General features: G+C 52.0%; 1 protein-coding gene across 2 annotated transcripts in view; it reads left to right on the forward strand.

The window, feature by feature from the left end:
• Positions 1-1162: 1162 nt before the first annotated feature.
• The window catches only part of LOC144936134 (FRAS1-related extracellular matrix protein 2-like), a 66271-nt gene continuing 47124 nt past the window's right edge, over positions 1163-20309 (forward strand). Inside the window, exons 1-2 of one of the 2 annotated variants that reach the window (XM_078863025.1) lie at positions 1163-6341; positions 14018-14107. In XM_078863025.1, coding sequence (XP_078719151.1) covers positions 1262-6341; positions 14018-14107 — 5170 coding nt within the window. In that variant the 5' untranslated portion in view covers positions 1163-1261. The remainder of the gene's footprint in view (positions 6342-14017; positions 14108-20309) is intronic. The other variant, XM_078863024.1, reaches the window with a different exon arrangement.

The following is a 20309-nucleotide window of genomic DNA, read 5'->3' on the forward strand; positions in this document are numbered from 1 at the left end:
GCGCTAACGACATTGAAGGCCGCACAAATGAAATTGAAAACTTTCCACGTGCGTCCGTTGCATTGACTTGTGTGCGTGTTAACACGAACGGCCCTTTATTGGAGCAACTTACTCCTCCTGGAAGAGGGTCCGCATACGCCGTACTGGCCGTGGGGGTTGTTTGACGACACTTCACCCCGCGATGGTGTTTGTGAAGGCGGCGATCATAGACGTACAGGACAACGGTTTCGGTTTGTATGCACTGCCCTCTGCATGCACGGAGGCACGCAAGAGTCGACAGCAGTGGTTCGTGCGTGACCTTTTCTGCAGCCTTGCACCCCCCAATCGTTGCAAAATATCGCGATATTTATAAGTACAGAGGGTTTGATGAAGCAAAGTAGTTGTACTTATGTGTCCGTGCTAAATTTGTCTTTCGATGATTTACCTTCTAACAAGATCTGGCCATGTCTCGCACCCCCAGAGAGAGCATCTCGCACCCCCCAGATATAGAACCACTGCTCAAGAGCATCCCGTTGTGCATATCGACGAATCTATGACCGATGCAAGCGAGCAAAATGGGCCCGAAACTCGTCAGATCTCAGAAGCTCAAGCATGTTCGAGCCTGGATATTGTTTGCACGGCAAGTTGATATTTAATCATGAACCCGTTATAAAACGAATGTGTGGCAATTTCCTGCAGCTAAATGTAACAACAGAAGGGATCGTTGTCTCTAGCTCCATCCACAAGCGCACTGCGAGGTATACGGGCTGTGCGCTGACGTTATGCTCGTGCAGCAGGCACAGGTAACGCAACGCCAATGCTCTCGATATTTCCCCACGACAAGTCTGCCTCGCTCCACAAGGATGGAGGCAGCGCAGGTGAGTCAACTACTCCACTCCTTGCGCGAAATGTGGCTCCGCACACTTCCACCGTGCAGTGAGGGTCGTGGTAGGAGGAGGTCGGAGAGGGGTTTGGGGAGGGGGAGGAGGGTGGGGGGTGGGGGGTAGGGGGACCGAACTGGGTTTCTGGTGGGGTGGATGGGAGCTGCCCCAAGGGAGCAGCCCTCGCTCGTGGAGCCAATAGGGGAGATGCGGCCGCTTATGCATAGGGATCGCTCCCGTAGCCGGGGTGGAGTATTTTAGGAGCGGGGTTAACAGACGGCATTCACAGCGGCGGCGCTGCCTAGGCTCTTGGCGCTCGCGAGGGGCAGCTTTGCGCGCTGCGCGGCTCTGTGTTGCGTGCGTGCGCTCCGCGTCCAAGCCGGTGCGCGTCTCCTCCGCCAATGCGTAAATCTCGGGTGTCATCCGCTCTGAACTCGGCAGTGCAGAGCGCATTTGCGCGCCAGCCTGCGAGCATGGCAAACCGCAGTGAGCGCGGCTCGCTTCTGCTGCTGCTGCTCTCCCTGTCCGCGCTCGCCTGTGCGGGCACGGTGGCGGCGCAGAACGAGGACGCTGACCTCTTCTTCGAGCCCAGGTCGGGCCCGACGAGCGATTCCATTCTGGTGGCCAACAACGGCGTCCGCGTGCCCTTCGGACGCTCCGTCCACATCGACCCCATCAACGACCTGGTGGTGCAGCTGCAGCCGGGTGACCGGTGCGCCATCACGGTGCTGGAGAACGACCCCCTGTCGCAGCGGCCCGGCATGCTGACGCCCAAAAAGTTCCCGTGCGACTTCGGCCCCACGGACGTGAAGTACTCCCACTTCGGCTCGCGAAGCCCGACCAAGGACCGCGTGAAGCTGCAGCTGCGGTACGACACGGAGACGGGCACGGTGGTCATCCCGTTCATGATCGAGGTGGAGGTGGTGTTCCTGCAGCAGGAGATCATCACGCGCAACCTGCCGCTCAACGTCGAGAAGCTCATGGGCACCAGCGGTCCCATCGACAAGAAGATACTGGAGTTCACGTACAACCAGGCGGACGAGGTGTGCAGAATCACGGCGCTCGTCGGCGCGGGCAACCTGCCGCGCTACGGCAAGCTCGTCAACTTCAACGCGAACCACCAGATGACGAGCTGCGCCGAGTTCGTCGGCGCCGACATCCGCTACGAGCACACGGCGCTCACTAGCACCCCGAACCGCGACTACGTCCCCATGCTGGTGGAGCTCACGGACAAGGAGGGCGAGGTGCTCAAGCAGGAGTATTTCCAGATCATGGTGCGCATCAGAGAGGGAGCCGAGAACACGCCGCCGAAGCCCAGCTTCGTGGCTATGATGATGATGGAGGTGGACCAGTTCGTGATGACGGCCATCACGCCGGACATGCTGGCCGCAGAGGACATCGAGTCCGATCCGGACAACCTGGTGTTCAACATCACGTCCCCGCTGGGTCATCAGCAAGGCTACATCGTGAGCACGGACGATCGCAACCTGCCCATCACCTCCTTCTACCAGCGCGACGTCAAGGACCTGAAGATCGCCTACAAGCCGCCGTCGGTCGACTCGGACGCGGAACGCATTTTTCAGATCGAGATGGAGGTGGTGGACACGGAGGGCTCCGCGTCGGACCCCTTCGCGTTCATGATCGTCGTGAAGCCCATGAACACGCTCGCACCCGTGGCGACGCGCAACACGGGGCAGCTGCTCTTCGAGGGGCAGTCGCGGCCGCTGTCGAGCGCGCAGAACCTGGAGATCAGCGACGAGGACAACCTGGGGGACGTGCGCATCAGCGTCATCGACGGGCTCAAGCGCGGCGAGCTCACGGTGCTGGGCGCTCGCAAGAAATTCTTCACCCCGGCCGACCTCGACGCCGGCATCGTGGTGTACCAGCACGACGGCAGCGACACGTACAGCGACAACATCATATTTCGCATGAGCGACGGCAAACACGAGGTGGAGTTTCTCTTTCCCGTCACCATCGTGCCCACCGATGACGAGCCGCCCATCGTGAACGCCAACACGGGCCTGGTGCTCTCCAAGAACGAAATCGTGCAGCTGTCGCCCTTCGTGCTGAGCGCCACGGACATCGACTCCGAGGACTCGACCATCAGGTTCACGGTCGAGGAGCCGTACTCGAGCGTGGGCGAGCTCGTGCTGCGACACAACGAGCCCGTGGAGGACGCGACGTCGTGGACCCTCGTCGAGTCGGAGGGCGTCTACGAGAAGGTGGTGACCGAGTGGCTGCAGCAGGACATCCTGGACGGGAGGCTGCACTACCGCCACGTGGGGCCGCACAGCACCACGGCCGTCATGGACCAGTTCGTGTTCCGCGTTCAGGACGACAACGAGCCGCCCAACCAGTCGGGCGAGCACTCGTTCGTGATCAAGATCCAGCCCGTGGACGATCTGCCCCCGGAGCTGGTGCCGGGCACCACCCTGCAGATGACGGTGAAGGAGTACGAGCTGACGCACCTGCGCAAGAAGTTCCTGCGCTACACGGACCTCGACTCGGACGACCGCGACCTCAGGTACACGGTGATCAAACCTCCCACGGACACGGACGAGAATAACCCCGTCGCCTTTGGGCAGCTGGTCCTCACGGACAAGCCGGACACCGCGGTGAGCGAGTTCACGCAGGCGCAGGTGAACCACCACAAGGTGGCATACAAGCCGCCCGAACAGGAGCTCGGCATCACGCCGCACGTCGTTCAGTTCGCCTTCACGGTGGAGGACACGGCCGGCAACGGCGTGGAGGGTACCTTCATCATCTTCCTGCAGCCCGTGGACAACAAGCCCCCGCAGATCGTCAACACGGGCTTCACGGTGCCCGAGAGGGGCACGTTCGTGATCACGAGCCGAGAGCTGGACGCCACCGACACGGACACGGACGGCAACCAGATCACGTTCACGCTCACGCAGGCGCCCAAGCACGGACAGGTGCTGTACGTGAACGTGGCGATGGCCGCGGGCGAGGTGTTTGCGCTCGACGACATCGCGAACGGACGCGTCGCCTACTCCCACAGCGGCGCCGAGACGCTCGTCGACTCGTTCACGTTGGACGTGAGCGACGGCGTCCACGCGTTGACCATCACCGTCAAGGTGTCTGTGAAGCCGGTGGACGACGAGACGCCCACCATCATGCTGCCAGAGGGCACGCTCGGCTCGTACATGGACGTGCTGGAGAACGGCGCCAGCGAGATCACGACGAACGTGATCCGAGGCACGGACGCGGACACGGACGACACGATGCTCACGTTCATCGTCGAGGACGTGCCCAAGTCGGGCGAGATCCTGGTGAACGGCGCGCCCGCGGAGCGCTTCACGCAGCAGGACATCATCAACGGCGCGGTCCTCTACGCGCACACGGGCGGCGAGATCGGCGCGCAGAAGCAGGAGGACGGCTTCAACCTCACCATCTCCGACCTGTCCGACGAGTGGGTGGTGGGCGGCAACAACGTGCAGGGGGTGCGCGTCAGGGTGACCATCCTGCCCGTGGACAGCGTCGCCCCCGTGGTGACGATGGGCGAGCAGTTCACGGTGAACGAGGGCGACAAGAACGTCATCGCGCTGCACAACCTCAGGGCCGAGGACGTGGACACTCCCGACGATGACATCCTCTGCACGGTCATCGTTCAGCCGACCTCGGGCTACCTGGAGAACATCTCTCCGGCTCCAGGCTCGGAGAAGTCGCGCGCGGGGACGCCCATCAGCGCCTTCACCGTCAAGGACGTGCGACTGAGGCACGTCAACTACGTGCAGAGCATCCACAAGGGCGTGGAGCCCGTGGAGGACAGGTTCACCTTCCGATGTTCCGACGGCGTCAACTTCTCGCCCAGGCACTTCTTCCAGATCGTCATCCATCCGGCCAACGACGAGAAGCCCGAGATCTTTAGCCGAGAGTTCATCGTGATGGAGGGCATGAGCCTCGTCATCGACACCCCGATCCTGAACGGCAAAGACTCGGACGTGCCCCCCGATCCGCTCGAGTTCACGATCACGAAGAGGCCCAAGCACGGGCAGATCGTGCAGCAGAGGACTACGGGCACCGTGCCGGTCGTGAGGTTCACCATGGAGGACATCACGGGCGGCTCCAATATCGTGTACGAGCACGACGACTCGGAGACCAAGGAGGACGGCTTCGAGATCAGCCTCTCGGACGGGAAGAACAGCGTGGACAAGAAGATCCTCATCATGGTGCTCACGGCGGACGACGAGACGCCGCGCATGGCCATCAACGACGGGCTCGAGGTCGAGATCGGCGAAGTCAAAACCATCACCAACAAGGTCCTGAAGGCCACGGACCACGACTCGGACGACAAGACGCTCACGTACATCATTCGCTTTGGACCCGGCCAGGGCTTCTTGCAGCGAGTAAACAAGGAAGATGACGACTTTGACAACGTGACCGTCGGCATGAACTTCACGCAAGACGAAATCGACAAGGGCCTCATCCAGTACGTGCACACAGGTCAAGAGGGCGTCCGAGACCTCATCAAGTTTGACGTCACCGACGGGAAGAACCCTCTCATCGATCGCTACTTTTACGTCAGCGTAGGCAGCATCGATATGGTCTTCCCAGACGTCATCAACAAGGGGGTGACGCTCAAGGAAGGCGGCCGGGTCACGCTGACCACCGACCTGCTCAGCACGAGCGACATCAACAGCCCCGACGAAAACCTCGAGTTCAGCATCACGCGAGCGCCAATCCGCGGCCACCTCGAGTGCACCGACACGCCGGGCGTCCCCATCGCAACCTTCACGCAGCTCCAGCTGGCGGGCAACAAGGTCTACTACATCCACAACTCGGACGACGAGGTGAAGATGGACAGCTTCGAGTTCGAGGTGACGGACGGCTACAACCCGGTGTTCCGCACGTTCCGCATCTCCATCAGCGACGTGGATAACAAGAAGCCCGTGGTGACCATTCACGAACTGCGGCTCAACGAGGGCGAGACGAAGCTGATCACGCCGTTTGAGCTGACCGCGGAGGACCGCGACACGCCCGATCGCCGCCTGCGTTTCACCGTCACGCAGGTGCCGGTGCACGGGCAGCTGCTCTACAACGGCTCCCGGCCCGTGATGACTTTCACCAAGCAGGACCTGAACGAGAACCTCGTCAGCTACCGGCACGACGGCACCGAAACGAGCGAGGACAGTTTCTCGTTCACGGTGACCGACGGCACCCACACGGACTTCTACGTGTTCCCCGACACGGTGTTCGAGACGCGCAAGCCGCAGACGATGCGTATCCGCATTGTCGAGGTGGACAACGGCGTGCCCCAGATCCTGGTGAACAAGGGAGCGCCCACGCTGCGCCTCCTGCCCACGGGCCATCTGGGCTTCATGATCAGCGGCAAGTCGCTCAAGGCGGAGGATCGAGACAGCGCCAACCGGGTGCTCACGTTCACCATCACGCAGGGACCCGAGCACGGCTTCGTCATGAACGCCGGGCTGGGCAACGACAGCGTGTCCACGTTCACGCAAGGTGAGCGAGCGGGCGGGCGAGCGAGAAGCATTTCACGTGTTTTGTTTTGTGTTGTTTTTCGTCGTGATGTGATTCCAACTGTGCTGATGAGAGTCGTGTTTGCGTTACAAAGTGGAGGGGGAGGGTGGGGGGGAGGCGAAAACCATTAGGAACCCTCTCTGAAAGGAGTGCAAAACACCGAGCTCGTATACAGACAACAACTTTTGGAAGTTGACGTTACAGAAGTACTTTTGAAATGCCTACAATTGCCACTTTTTTCCACGTCAAGTTGGCGCTGCATTTCCCATGCGCCCTGCCAGAGCGCCGCTCGTCGCGGGACGAATCGAAAACGTTATTAATCATTATCCCTTCAAATATTGAATCATGAACACAATTCGGCTAAAGTCTAATTGAACACCGTGTACAGTATATGTGTTCTGTTGGTGGCCTGTGATGAGACCACCAACTCACTCCTCTTGAGAATCCGGTTTAATCATGGGCGGCTTTAACCCGCATCCCAACACAGGTGTCTCAGCTGTTGCAAGCTTCGTCGCTTATGTATTGTTGTGGCGTTGAGAGGGAGGAGGGAGGAGAGAGGAGGCCTTAGTTGCGTAAAAAACAAATGAAAGTTCAGCCCTTTGCCCCCCCCCACCCCCCACTGCATTTCACGTTCGGCGTCCCTTCTGTCGAGCTCTGAAGAGGTGCGCCCGATGATTGGCAGTGGGCGCGAGACGCGCTCGCCACACCTGCACGGAATGGGACAGGTGCTTTCAAATAAACAAATACAAATCTACGTCGGCGGAGCGGGGGGTCATCATCACGGGGGGGGGGTCATCATCACGGGGGGGGGTCATCAGCACGGGGGGGGGGTCATCAGCACGGGGGGGGGGGTCATCATCACGGGGGGGGGGTCATCATCACGGGGGGGGGGGTCATCCACACGAGCGTTAAACAGTCTCGAGCGCTCCATGCGGGGTGAGCGCGCAGCGGCGTGAACCGCGGGTGTTCAATTGAGCGCGTTCGTCGTCGGCCCCAAAGAAGGTGATGAGGCATTGCATCTGGCGAGCGTCTGCGTAACAATTACAGGCGTTTGGGGGGAATGGGTGTAAGGCGTTGTGATTGAGGAATTCGTGAGACGTACATAGAATGAATGGGGGGGGGGGGCGGGGGGGGGGACGGTTGGAGCGGTGGCACAATGATCTATGACTGTTTAGAATCTAAGTTCCCGCAAATTGAGAACGTTGTGCGGGGCAGGATACGTACGATTAAATAATGAAATCACATTCAAAATAACCTAATAGCGCCATCTATAGGAATTACCGAGGCAACGTGAACTCGAGACATCGAATACAACTTCGTCTAACCCCAAGGGTCGACAACCAAAATAATAAGGTAGAGCCGGTTTTTTAATTCTTGAATTCGGTATAAAAAACCGATCTCAAGAGCCGCAATGGCATGTGGCTACGAGACGGTGGTGCTGGATAAATAACGGTCACGATGCAGCCCCTTGAAGAGCCGCAGGACGCCGACTCGTGGGCTGTCACCCTCCCCTCTTCATCCCCTTGGTCAGCCCCGTAGCTTTGGGGGGGGGTCAGGGGGCGAGGGTGGCTGGGCGCCCCCTTTCCAACCTGCTGAAGGCTCACCCCCCCCCACCCCCTCATTCTAAATTCATCAAGTTTAACAACAAAAAACATTTTGGAACAATGTTTAACTGTGGTTTATTATTTTCAAAGTTCGTCAGTTCGGTGGACAACACCCACAACCATAACAAATATATGCGGTGCGTGCCTGCTTCAGTGAATCAGCAGACACTTACGGGCTTGCCTGTAAGAACTGTTTATACAGCACTGTATTTAACATATCGTGCGCACCCCCCCCCTCACTATGCCACCTCCGTCGAAACAAGATCACGCAACAGGGTTTCCCTTGTGGCGAGTTCCCGTATCATGTAGGGTGGTGAGGGCTGCCCCCCGGCGCCCCTCCCGAGGGGGGCACCACCCGAGCGGGCAGCCGATCTGTTGGCAACGAAGCAAAGCAGCAGAAGGACGGTGGCTCGGATTGTTTGACGGGCTGGTGGTGACGGCACCTTAGCAGCAGCGACGGCTCTCTCTGCCCCTTGGTGCTGTCAGCACAAGGATGTGGTTGACCAACGCCTAACCCTAGCTTGACTCTGATGAGCAGGTCCCACGAATAAATATGTATAGGGCAAGTTGTACGCCTTTTGGCGTCATCTGGTCCAACACCAATGGAGACTAGGCTCCAAGGAAAGCTGTCTCGGGTGTGGACCAATCAACTTCAAGGACAGTGCATATCATTACCATTATCAGAGTTGTTTCTTTTTGTTTGCATTTTCACTGCTTGTGTTGCGGTTATTGTAAACATGATGCCTTGTATAAAGGTGTCAGTTTTGTACCAGTTTAAAGGGTAAAAACCTACTACTATGTATAGGGCAATTTTAGCCCCTGGGAGATCCTGTGTGTGACACCACTTGCCTTTGCTCTTGGCGATGTGGCGGCTTCTTAGGAAGCCAGGGACTGAAGCCTGCCAAGATGGGTCTGAGTGATGTTGAAGGGCCGTGAACATTTTAAGTGGCGCATTTCATGGGATTAAATATATCCGCGTCTGTTATTGATTGCAACGGCGCCGTTCAGTTCTGCAGAGCGAGCCGGCTTCTAATTTACGCCGTGTTACGTTCGGAACGATGATAGCCAGCCATTAATATTTTTTTATCTCCAGACAGCGCTTGATGATGTTACACGACTCGGTTGGCTGGTGTGCCAAGCTTTGATTTGCACAGAAGCGCGTTGGCAAGGGAGAAGTGCCCGAGTGAAACTGAAATACCATGTGGCCAGTTCACACGACGGCCCCTGTGCATCAAGTGCACGCTTAGCCTTTTAAGGGCCAATCGATCAAAATAAACGTGGTTATATTGGCACATGTCAGACACGGATTGCAGTGACTCATCTGGTAATAAACACAGGACCTTGGGTGCTTGCTCACTGAATTTGTTTGATCATAACTGCAGAAAGCAAACGTGATTTAATTTTCACTTGGCTTAAATGCAATACAATTTGGATTATGTAGTCTCTCAACAATTAACCCAGAGTGCATCCGATCTCAATCTCATCAGGTTTTGGAAGCTAAGGAGGCTTCAACCTGAATGAGAGTGTTTCAACCTGAATGAGAGTGTTTCATGAGTGACCAGCATGCCACCAAATCATAGGGTGCGGGGCTACGTGGTGGGCAGCAGATGGTAGTGCAGTAAATTATTGTGCTGCACTTCTGTGCTCCCACCCACTTCCATGCTCCCACACCTTGAACAACCCACACTGACTAGAGTGGTGAAGTATGGCCAGATAACCCCCACAAGATGCGCTGTGTGTGGAGGCCCTCTTCGGGAAATGTATTGGTAAAAGGGCAGTGCATGTAATATCTACATTTTGCGGGTGACTTGTGTTGCATTTTTAATTTGTCGCATGACCTTTTGAAATTATACCACTGCCAACTGTCTAAAAGCACATTTTCCAGACCATCAAGCAATGTTTATTTTTTGTCCTCACTCTGACATATATAGAAAGTTACATTTGTAAGGCAATAGATTTTTTTTTTTACAAAAATATCTTTAAAAGTTATTTCCTACAAATATTTGTGTTGGTTAATATATTTCTTTACAAGCGTTTAAGACGCCGTATCAGATTACAATACATATTTTGACAAATCCTTTTGCTGTTGTCTGATATCAAACTATGTTTTATGATAGATGATAGATGCATCCAAGCAGCTTCATCACAGAAGCTTAATAGTTGAACGTTTGACCTTCAAGACTATTCGAGTATTGTAGGAAATTTGTTTAAAAATGCCAAGGCTAAATTACGTTACAGCAAAGGATTATTGACTCTATCTGTGTGGGACTTGAATCTTACTCTATCATATATGTGGGCTTTCACTGACTTACTCCAGTTTCCTTCCACATGGCAAATGCCCCTCAATGGAATTGGCCACGCTTCCCAATGAGACACCCAGGGACCCTCTTGGTTAATATATTCTCAGCATTGTTGTTGTTGTTATGATTCACCTCCATGCCATAATTTCGGTTGGCGCTCCTGTGAAGCTGCTTGTGCTTTCCGGTTCATACGGGTGGCATTATTCACTTGCAAGGAGCGTCCGTGGATTTTATTGCAGCGTGGAACCTATGGTGCAATCTCGCCCCCAATGGTTCCTGAAAAGACAACTTAGCAATGTGAACCAACCTGTCCCAGCCACATCCCTCTCCCCCGGATGACTCTGCGCCACTTGCAATAAACACAGCTGCTTTGCCAAGATTGCATGATAAGACATCTGTTTCTGGGTCAGGCAGATGCAGATTCACGGCATGCCACACACATAACGCACACGCGCGAACACGTATACAAATTGAGCCCCTGTTTTAGGAAACAACTAGAAGGCACGAGCCGGCAACGCACGGTCGCGATGTGGGCCCGACAATTGAACGTCTTTTGTTTTTACTTGGCCATGCCGCCACAAGCGGTGTGACGGTGAGCACACTGGCCCTGCAATCCAGAGATCGCCAGTGCCAATGGTGTGCACGTTTCTTAAACACATCCTGCCTCTGTCCGCCCAGCAGTACAAATATGGCACACCACAGTCTATCGGCGGGAAGCCTGCGGTGGGGTTAAAGTATGGCTGCACCCACCTCTTCCAAGACGTCTGGCCAGCATGAAAGAATGACCAAAGTTTCTTCTGGAGGGGCCGTCTTGAACTCCCTCCAGTGGGAGGCCCTTCCGCCGGCAATAGTGCGAGCACGACGTTTCAGGCTTGCACCTTTATTATGTTTTTGGTCGGTGCAAACCAGAACGCACGGGGCAGCACGCGGCCAAGATGTGCGACTTACAATTTGACGTCTTTTCTCTTTTACTCGGCGGAGCGAAGCGGTAAACTGCTGGGCTATGAGCAGGAAATCCTGGGCAAATACATCCCATCGTCGTAGTAGCACACCACACCAGAGATGTAATTGCTGTAGCTCAACTCTCTTTTTAATAAAATAATACAATCGCGGAGGAAATTGGTGGAGGCTAGGAATACGAACCACGTGCGGAAATGCTTCCTGTTGAAAAGAGTCTGCGGACGTCAGAATGTGGACGTAGGATTTTAGATTTCAGACCTTTTTTTTTGATCGAGTGATGATTCCACGAATTTAGGCTTCGGACGTTGAACCCTGCCTCCGTGTTGACGATGAGCATTGCACTTGAGATGCCTCGCCGCGTTCCCAGTTCATACGCTCGTTCATTGAACTTCTTTCGAAGCGTACAAATCCAACCGCGCTAATCGGAGGTTACGAAATTGGCATCCGCGATGCAACGCAACGCAACGCACCTTTTCTCTTTGTGCAATCCCATCAACCCGCTAGGTTTACGTGCAGTTGCCAAAAAAAATGTAGGAATTGTATTTGATGAGCGTGACACGATGAGCCAGTCGCTGGGGGGGGGGGGTGAGCGCTGTAAATTGCCGCTGGTAAAGGAGACAAAGGGTGGGTGAGCGCGGTTGTGAGAGGAAAGGTGGCGGTCCCTTCGAGCCGCACAGGTTCACCATGGAGCCATAGCTCTGGGCACAGAGGGTTAATTATTGGGAGGAGGTCGTAAATAAATAAATAAATAAACAAATAAATACTCTCACACATAGAAGCCCCCTCCGGCTTATATTTTATGTCCAAGCGGTATTCCCTTCACACCTGGCAGTCCACACATTGAGTGTGAGATCTGGATCTTTGTGCTGTGGTTCATGGGAGAATATATTTTATTATGCATATTAACGTTCAACGTTAACTTTACTTTTCACTGATGACATGTTTCGGATCCTGTGAGATTTGAGTGTTTTTTTGTAGAGGTGTTTTTTAATAGTCCTCGTTTTTAATTTGATTGCGTTCCGTATCTTGTCTACACAATACGTGTGCCTGCGTGCACGCAGTTATCTCTATTAAACGGCACGTAATGCGCTTTATTGTATTGTAGATGTAAGTGAAAATGCATACTTTTAATATCCCTTGTCTCGCCCGATGTCAGTGCCGGATTATCCTTGTAGCAAAAGTAGCTCCATATGCTACGGGCCCCACACTTTCAAGGGCCCCGCGCTAAATGCTTTCAAGCTATCAATTCCGGTTCAGTGATTCTGCACTTGCTCTATTACTATAGTACTATACCGCTTTCAACTTTTATGAACGACTGTATGTTTAAGGTTAGCGATTTGCCGTATTATCTGGCTTTACAGCAAATGAAAAAAACACAATTACGATGCAAATTAAAAATTTGTGTTTTAATATTTATGTATTTTATTTATTTACGGCCCCTTTTTAATATATGCTACAGGCCCCGCACTAGCTTAATCCGGCACTGCCCGATGTATGCACGTATCACGTCCTCATTCGCCCACAATGCACCATCGCGTTCAGCCGAGGTTATGTGCCAGCTACTGGGGTAGAGCAATGCCACTGCAGTGATTCGCTACGAGCCCCGTGACCTGAGTTCAATTCCCTGCCATAGCTCACATCAGTGCCAAGCGATAACTGGACCGCCACTAACCAGCATGGACAAGTATGGTTTATATAAACCCCCATGGATTGCTACGGCATGAGGAGGCCTTAATCCAGCAGTGAATTTGCCAAAGGGCTGTAAATTGTTATATTATAATTATTACGTGGCTAAACCCATGGCAGATTTTCCTCATGCTTCTATCTAAAAGAACGACCACATATGATGCACATGGGTGTAGTTTTCATCGTGCAGACAAACGGCATAAAATTAAATTAGCGGAGTTCGTATTTGTGTACGCATCAATCCTCATACGTGGTCGCACTGAAGGCCGCATCGTAATTAATTCATGGGTTGACTTGCGAGGTCAAAGGTTTAACACTTCGAACATCGATATCTTCTACTATTTCCAGCACAGCTTGGAGTATGATGTTGTGGCCGGAACCTCAAAGGTTAAGGCTAAAGATTGGGAGCAGAAATCTGCATTGATTTATTGATTAATTGTCAATTGTTAAGCTCACGATACATGCATCAAATTGTTTCCTGCTCGTTTACGTTCTGTTACTAGTGTTCACGTGACCCCTGCAGCCATAAGTGCCACTACCATTCGCCGTCAAGTTACACAAAACATAGATTCTTGAATAAAATCACACCAATTCAGGCTAATCGTATCTTACTAAAAATATGCACTCCTATTTCAGACTACTGCTGCTGCTGTAAGAGGGTAAATCGATGGAGCACAGTGGATTAAGTCCGGTCACGTGGCGCTGTGCTTACAGCGCTCCACTTACAATTACAAGGTCACAAGTTCAAATCCTGATTGGGGGGGGTTGATTTGGTCCCACATTTTTTGGAGGATCAATAAAATGAATGCCACTTTGTGGGAAGTCAGTAGAGTTTGTGCTATGGGATAAACTCATCCCTGCTATGGGAATGTGGGGTTTTAACCGCTTGCTCAGCGCTGCAAACAGACGCAGCAGTGTTCTGAAATAGTTTGAGCGGGAAGCCACATTGGCATTGTTCTGAAGATAAGCCAAGAAATCCACACGTGCTATCACTTTATCTCAAGATGTAAACTTCTCAGAATGCTTCAACGAGCTGCCCTGCTCCTCGTTAAAATTGCTCAGGTGTTTTGTATTTCTAACTTGAGCTTTCTAAACATCCTTGTTGCAGGTGACATCGATGAAATGAAGGTTTTCTACGTGCTCAATGAGGGGGACAACGCCACCAGCGACATTTTCCAGTTCTCCGTTGAAGATCTGGGTAAGTTTATAACTGTTATTATGCACGTGCATAAAATGTATATATATAATGCCATTATCCAAAAATGTATGTATTTGTGTGCATGTGACGATTACCTGAACTGGTCCCGGGCCTCGCCTAGGTCGACTCAGCCTCAAATGAGTACCTGGTGCGGTGTGTGAACATCAGCGAAGAAGAGACAAATGTGGCCGTGCGTAGTACTGGCCACACCCTCCACTATGCCCAGTGCTAGCCTTTAGTCGCTGTTCACGAAGAGCACTTTCCCCAGCATTCTATGATGATGTATTGTGTGTTTGTGTACATATATACTGGCTACAATTCCCCTTCATGTGCTGTACTGGTTGTCATAGGCGCTCGCCAAACAGCATCTTGTCGGTGTAAATAGATTTCCATCCTTTGCTTTGACATGTGAATTTAGATTTTAATTCACACAAATGGGACTCAACCGCTTGTTAGATAATAAGCTGACCGACTGATAAAACCTATAAAGATCTAGTCAGGCGTGGAGACTTATCCAGGAACGTCAAGTCACACACACACACAGATTACGGTTTAAATAAGCTCATCAAGACCTTGCTCCTGAGAGCACAATGAATCAGCCACTCCTTGAATCGTGGGTGTCATTCAAAAATTACCTAATTGGCACATTCCATACTCTGCCAAAAGCTGGCGAGAGCTCTGACCACTGCGCCATGCAGACGCCCAACCAAATCACCCTCTCCAATCGCTTCGGATCGGAAGAGCTAAGCAGGTTTGATCCTGGCTAGTACTTGGATGGGAGACTGCCTGAGGTTGCTGGGTATTGTCGGCTTGGGCTGGGGGGGTGGCCCAGAGATTGCAGTACAGCAGCACAATATTGAAGCGTAATTGTGCATAGTTTTGAGAGTCGCCTCGTATTCGTGGGTTTTCTCCAGGCACTCCGGTTAATTCTCACGCAGAGTCAAACACTCATTAGCCTCCTGAAAAAAAAAGATTTGGTGCTCACCGGGGCTTTCCCAGAAAAATAAAGAGCGTTGCTTTTTTTTTTCCCCAAAATAAAATTCATTCCATCCATCTCCACAGTTATCGCTGCCCGGGACGCGGTGCGACACGCGGAGCTTTGGCCAATTCCTCCACTCAATCCGCTGTTTACTTGTTGCCACGTCCTTTCAGAGCAGCGCAACGCATGGCTAGGCAGGGGAGCCCCGGGGGCCACGTGATGGTAATCGGACCACTGACCCTCGATCACTGAGGGCTGACCGGGGGGACGTGGACAAGACAGGATGGGGATGGTCCAGAGAGAGAGAGATTTATTTTTTTCTTCTTGGTGGTGGGGTTGTGAGATCGGGATCAATGTGGAAGGCCGGGAAAGCACAAGGGGCACTGTTTCTGTGTTTGCTTTAGCGGTGTTCCGGCTGAATGTCCAAAGGAGAAGGGGCGGGAGGGAAACAAAGCCCTTGTTTGCACATTCATTCACCCACTCGTTCGTTCATTCATCATCTCTCTGCCCAGCTATTTATTTGCCTTGCAGCAATTTTGGCCGAGATGAAACCCTTCCGCGGTAGCTCTGCGGAAAGGCCCTTTACCCCTGGCAAGCGTGTAACGAATGGGCCGTCGTTAATATTGTTTGGCCAGATTTGAATTTAATGATGAATTGTACAATTACAGCACCAGCGGTGGCTTTTTTTTTCTCTTCAAGAATTCCAGTCAAAGTAGTTCACTGCTCTGACGGCGTCATTCATTCTCATGGAGGAGTTAGCCCCATCCTTTCATTTGTCGCACAAGTACCTGTTTGCTGTTAACGCTGTACTTATTCTTACCCACGTTTCCCTTGAAACAGAGACCTCTGGTCTTAACACGCATTTACACGCTCCTAATATTAATCATCTACATCACTTTCTCAATCCGCTGACAGATGAAGGCCTCCCTCACGGAAGTTACCTGACCATACCTCACCATGCTGGTCAGTGCATGCTGAAGAGCGGGGGGGGTCCCAGAACCAGTTCCGATATCGCTCACACCATGGGCAAGAGCCAAGCTCAGGGCTCAGGATTCATAGCGCAGTGCGCGAGCAAGTGCGCGCACTGCCCCCAACTCTTACGCGGTGTCAATGGAAATTTAATTGAAAATTGAGTGCTGCGGTACCTCCCTAACCACTTTGCTTTTTGGAATGACCCCACTTACAGCAGCAGTAGTAGAGCCAGGTGGCCCGCAATAGGAGAGAGTGTGTGGAGGGTGGGTGGGGGGTGGGGGGGCTGCGATAGAAGCAACCGTCAACGGTGCTCAGGCTGACACTTGACCACTGGGTGGTCAGTTGCTGGGTGCAAACGAGGCTGCTCGGGTTCCTCTTCCCATCATTAGGATGTTTACCTGAGCCTGAAAGCTACCCGCTCTCGCAAACCGAGCCCATCGGCTTGCCTTCAACCAGCAACCGACTGTGGGAGATTTCCGAGTTGATGTGTCACTGTTTGGAATGCGACTGTGAAGATGGTAGTGGATAGACAGACGGGTGCAACGTCCTTTGTGGGCATCCTCAACCGCGTAAGATGCCGACTTCGCCACCGTGTTATTCAATTGCCTCTAGGTGTCAATTCACAAAGGTATTTTGGCTGAAACATTTTCAATTTTTTTTTGTTTAGTGCCATTTATTCATGACGCCATTCAAACAATCGACGCACGTTGTACATGTGTGATCCAGAAGAAACTCTCTTCTACCACTTCGCCATTGCCAATTCGTAGAGGGCCTCAAATAATCCTGCGTTGCGTACATTGTTGGCTTCAATTTGTGAGAGATGGCGTCTTTCAATGTAACATCAGCTGAATGTGAAGTCCATGGGTTGCAGTGGTTCCCATACTCCAGGTTTCGCACTCCACAATGGCCCAGGTTTCCACGTTTGCTCGCCGGTGTGTCCTTTACGTGAATGCTGCACTCGTGCCCAGTAGGAAGTGTCACCTATTCTCTATCGGCTTCAGTGGCACACACCACAGGAGGGCACATTGCTTGGTTCACTCATTATGGGGATCATACATTTGTTAAGTATTTTTCGCAACACTTAAAAAAATGTACCACTTTTTGCCGGCCCTGTCCTGAGGTCCCAAATTCAAGTTTTCTGATTTTGTTTTTGTTGCAAACGTAAACTAAATAATATTTGTGCTAAATTTCAGGTGTATAGTCCTACTTGGACATCAGTAGTATCATTGGGTCAGAACACTCCGTATGACTTAACTGATGTGAACCAATGGAGTGTGTGCTGCAGTACAACAAAACCCTATTGTTTGAGATTAATTGAAAGAGCCATAGAGAGTGCGGGGGGGGGGGGCAGGTGGTGCAGTTTTCTCTTATATCCTCGGATCTGAGGGGGCCTCAGAAAGAACTGAGGGGTGCCGCAGTGACGACCGCATCTGGCATTTTGCCCCCATGCCTCCATAAAATGTTCGGCGGCCATGCCCACTGATTAGCGAAACAGCAAGAGGCATCTACTGGAAAAGTTATGGTCGGCAGGTGGTTAAAAGTGCATATGCGACCATCTGCAACGGCCATATGTGCATTTCGGGAATTACAGTCGTTTTGTGAAGGGCTAACTCCGCTTGATGTAAATGTGGGCAGCCAGTTTGGAGGTGCCGCATTGCTCCTCCGGGCTCTTGAACTCAGGCGGCCCGGGGCAGTTCATCAATCGAGAGCACTCCGAGATGAATCGCCCGGTATTTATTCGGTGCGAGACAGGCCCATTACTTATGAGTCGTTGCCCCATTCCGTGAGCAGCAGCAGCAGCAGCGGTGTCGGTGATTGGCGACCTCTTGCCGTTGTATCCTGGCTCAGATGTTGAAGGGATATGGGATGGCGGTTCAGGGCATGCGATTATACACGCGGCTTTAACCGGTCAGGAGGCTAATTCCTGTGTGGCCGCACGTATGACTTTGAATTGTATTACACAAAAACACATTAAACAGGCAACTTTCCATTCCAATATTCACTTACTGTAGCTGTATTTTTTTTACTCTTTTGATATATTTAATACTTTATTCATCAATGTTTATGAATAAGAATATAGAGCTCTTTGCTTATCTACTGCTTGATGAAGCTGGGCGACAATATGGCGGAACGCCCGATGCACAATCCCAAGGTAGCGAGTTCAAGTTACAGTTGGAGGCCAGCTCAGCCCATCATGCCTTTTAGGGGGTCAATCGAGCACTTTGTGAAAGATATCAGTAGTGGGTTTTTTTCTTGAGGATTCTGGTTCCTTCCACGTGAATGAGGAATTTCCACCGCCGACTCAACGCAAGATGAGCACCGTTCACATCGTCTCTGTGTATGATGACGCTGGTCAGTATTTTTAGGATAATTATATTAATTTTGCATTCTCTTTTTTACTCCACTGCTGGATGAAGGCATCCCCACACTGTCTCAGCCATGGCGGTTATTTGTCGTACGTCGCCATGCTGGTCTGTGCGGGTAGGAGAAGGGGAGCACGAGTTCACCAAAGAAGCCACTTTATATATACATGCGAAATACATGCGTACGTACATATAACGTGCATGCATTACATAACGTATGCCACTTAACGAATGCTGAATAAATGGAGTAAATGTGAAAATAGCAATCCTCTTACCAGAATAGAGATACTATCATAATCGGTTAGTCTCCTTTTAAACGTAATGAATAAAAGATGCATTGGGCAAACGCAGATATGTCCAACGCCTTTCCACAGAGCTCCTATGCGTGCGAGATTCACAGTGTTTGACAAGTAACACGGAAGTCTGCTTTTCTAGCGCTAATCTCGCAATCCTCGCTTGACTCAACAGTCATTCCCCCAAGGGTGGGACATTTCCACTTTGCCTTTAACCATTAATGCTGAGCCGGCACGGAAGAGAGGAAGGATTACAGACGATTTTGGACTTTGAAACATCATTTCGTTGCAAGCACATCCCCGGCATTGAATGCCGCTGTGTGTGTGTGCCATTTCAAGAGGCATTCGGAAGTGATGGTCTGAGAATGTCGGAATGGAAAGCCATCAGAAATCATCGCGAAGAATGTCGATGCTAACTAATAAAATGAGAGTATCGTTCAGACAATGCTAAGAGGCGAGCATTTCGAGTAACAGAAGTTTCACTCTATACGGCGCACAATAAACAACAACACGACAAACATATTTTGCAAATCTACATAAATTGCAGTAAAATAACCTTCACATTTTAAAGTAAACTCTCCGAGATATATTTTTTTTCCCTTCTTTCCAACTTTTTTTCCCCCTCTCACACTGCCGCCAGTGAATATCGGCCCAAAGTGCGCAAGCGAAGATAATATACCACGGTGCAAAAGGATAATGGACTTATCCCCATAACAACCTTTAACCCCGTGCGATGTCGGCGCTGTGGGTCAAAGGGCAGGCCCACGGGTCAAGTCACATATCCAGTCGTGCAAGGTTTTTTTTTTTACCTCTCGATGGCTTTTCAAAAGATTTGCTGGCGCCTACGGAGACCCGTAGGTGGCCCGTGCAGTGGCGGGCGGCATCCGTGGGGCTCTTAGTGTGAACACTAAAACCCTGCGCCCGGTCACAAAGCCACCGGCGCAAGGGGTTGCTGCCATTTTTTTGTGGTTTGCGTGAAGATTCGCCGTTTTTAACTCGTTAAGTTCATTGAGATGGGTGACGAGCGGCGAGGACAATACCCAGCTTGCGTTGTGTTTGACGCAACGACAATGCGACTGAAATATGGCATAATCCAAATGTTTAGTTTAAAAAGTGTGTGTCATGTTCATGTTGAGTGCTGAAATATGATCAAATCACACCGATTTCTTCAAATTCCAGAATCGAAGCAACTTTGAGCCTGGTTAGTATCTTGGAAACAATTGGGGAGACTGATTGGGAATACCAGGTAATATAGGCTTGAATGGCAAGGTGGCCAGTAGATGGCAATATAATGATTGAACTTATCTGTGCCCGCATCTATGGGCTGACAACCGAGAGCATCTGCGTTTGGCTATGCGCGTCTGTGCGTCTGTCAATGGGTGGTGTAGCGGTTAGCGCGCTGCGCTACGAACCTGGCGACCCGGGTTCGATTCCCGCTGACGGCCAACACCAGTGACAATTATCTGAACCGGTCCTGGGCCTCCCCTAGGTCGACTCAGCCTCAAATGAGTACCTGGTGCGATATGTAAAGAACACCACCAGGGAGACAAAGGCGGCCGGGCGTGGTGTTGGCCACCTACCCGCTCATGTGCCGT

Source organism: Lampetra fluviatilis, chromosome 15 (genome assembly GCF_964198595.1).
Source record: "Lampetra fluviatilis chromosome 15, kcLamFluv1.1, whole genome shotgun sequence".
NCBI lineage: Eukaryota > Metazoa > Chordata > Hyperoartia > Petromyzontiformes > Petromyzontidae > Lampetra > Lampetra fluviatilis.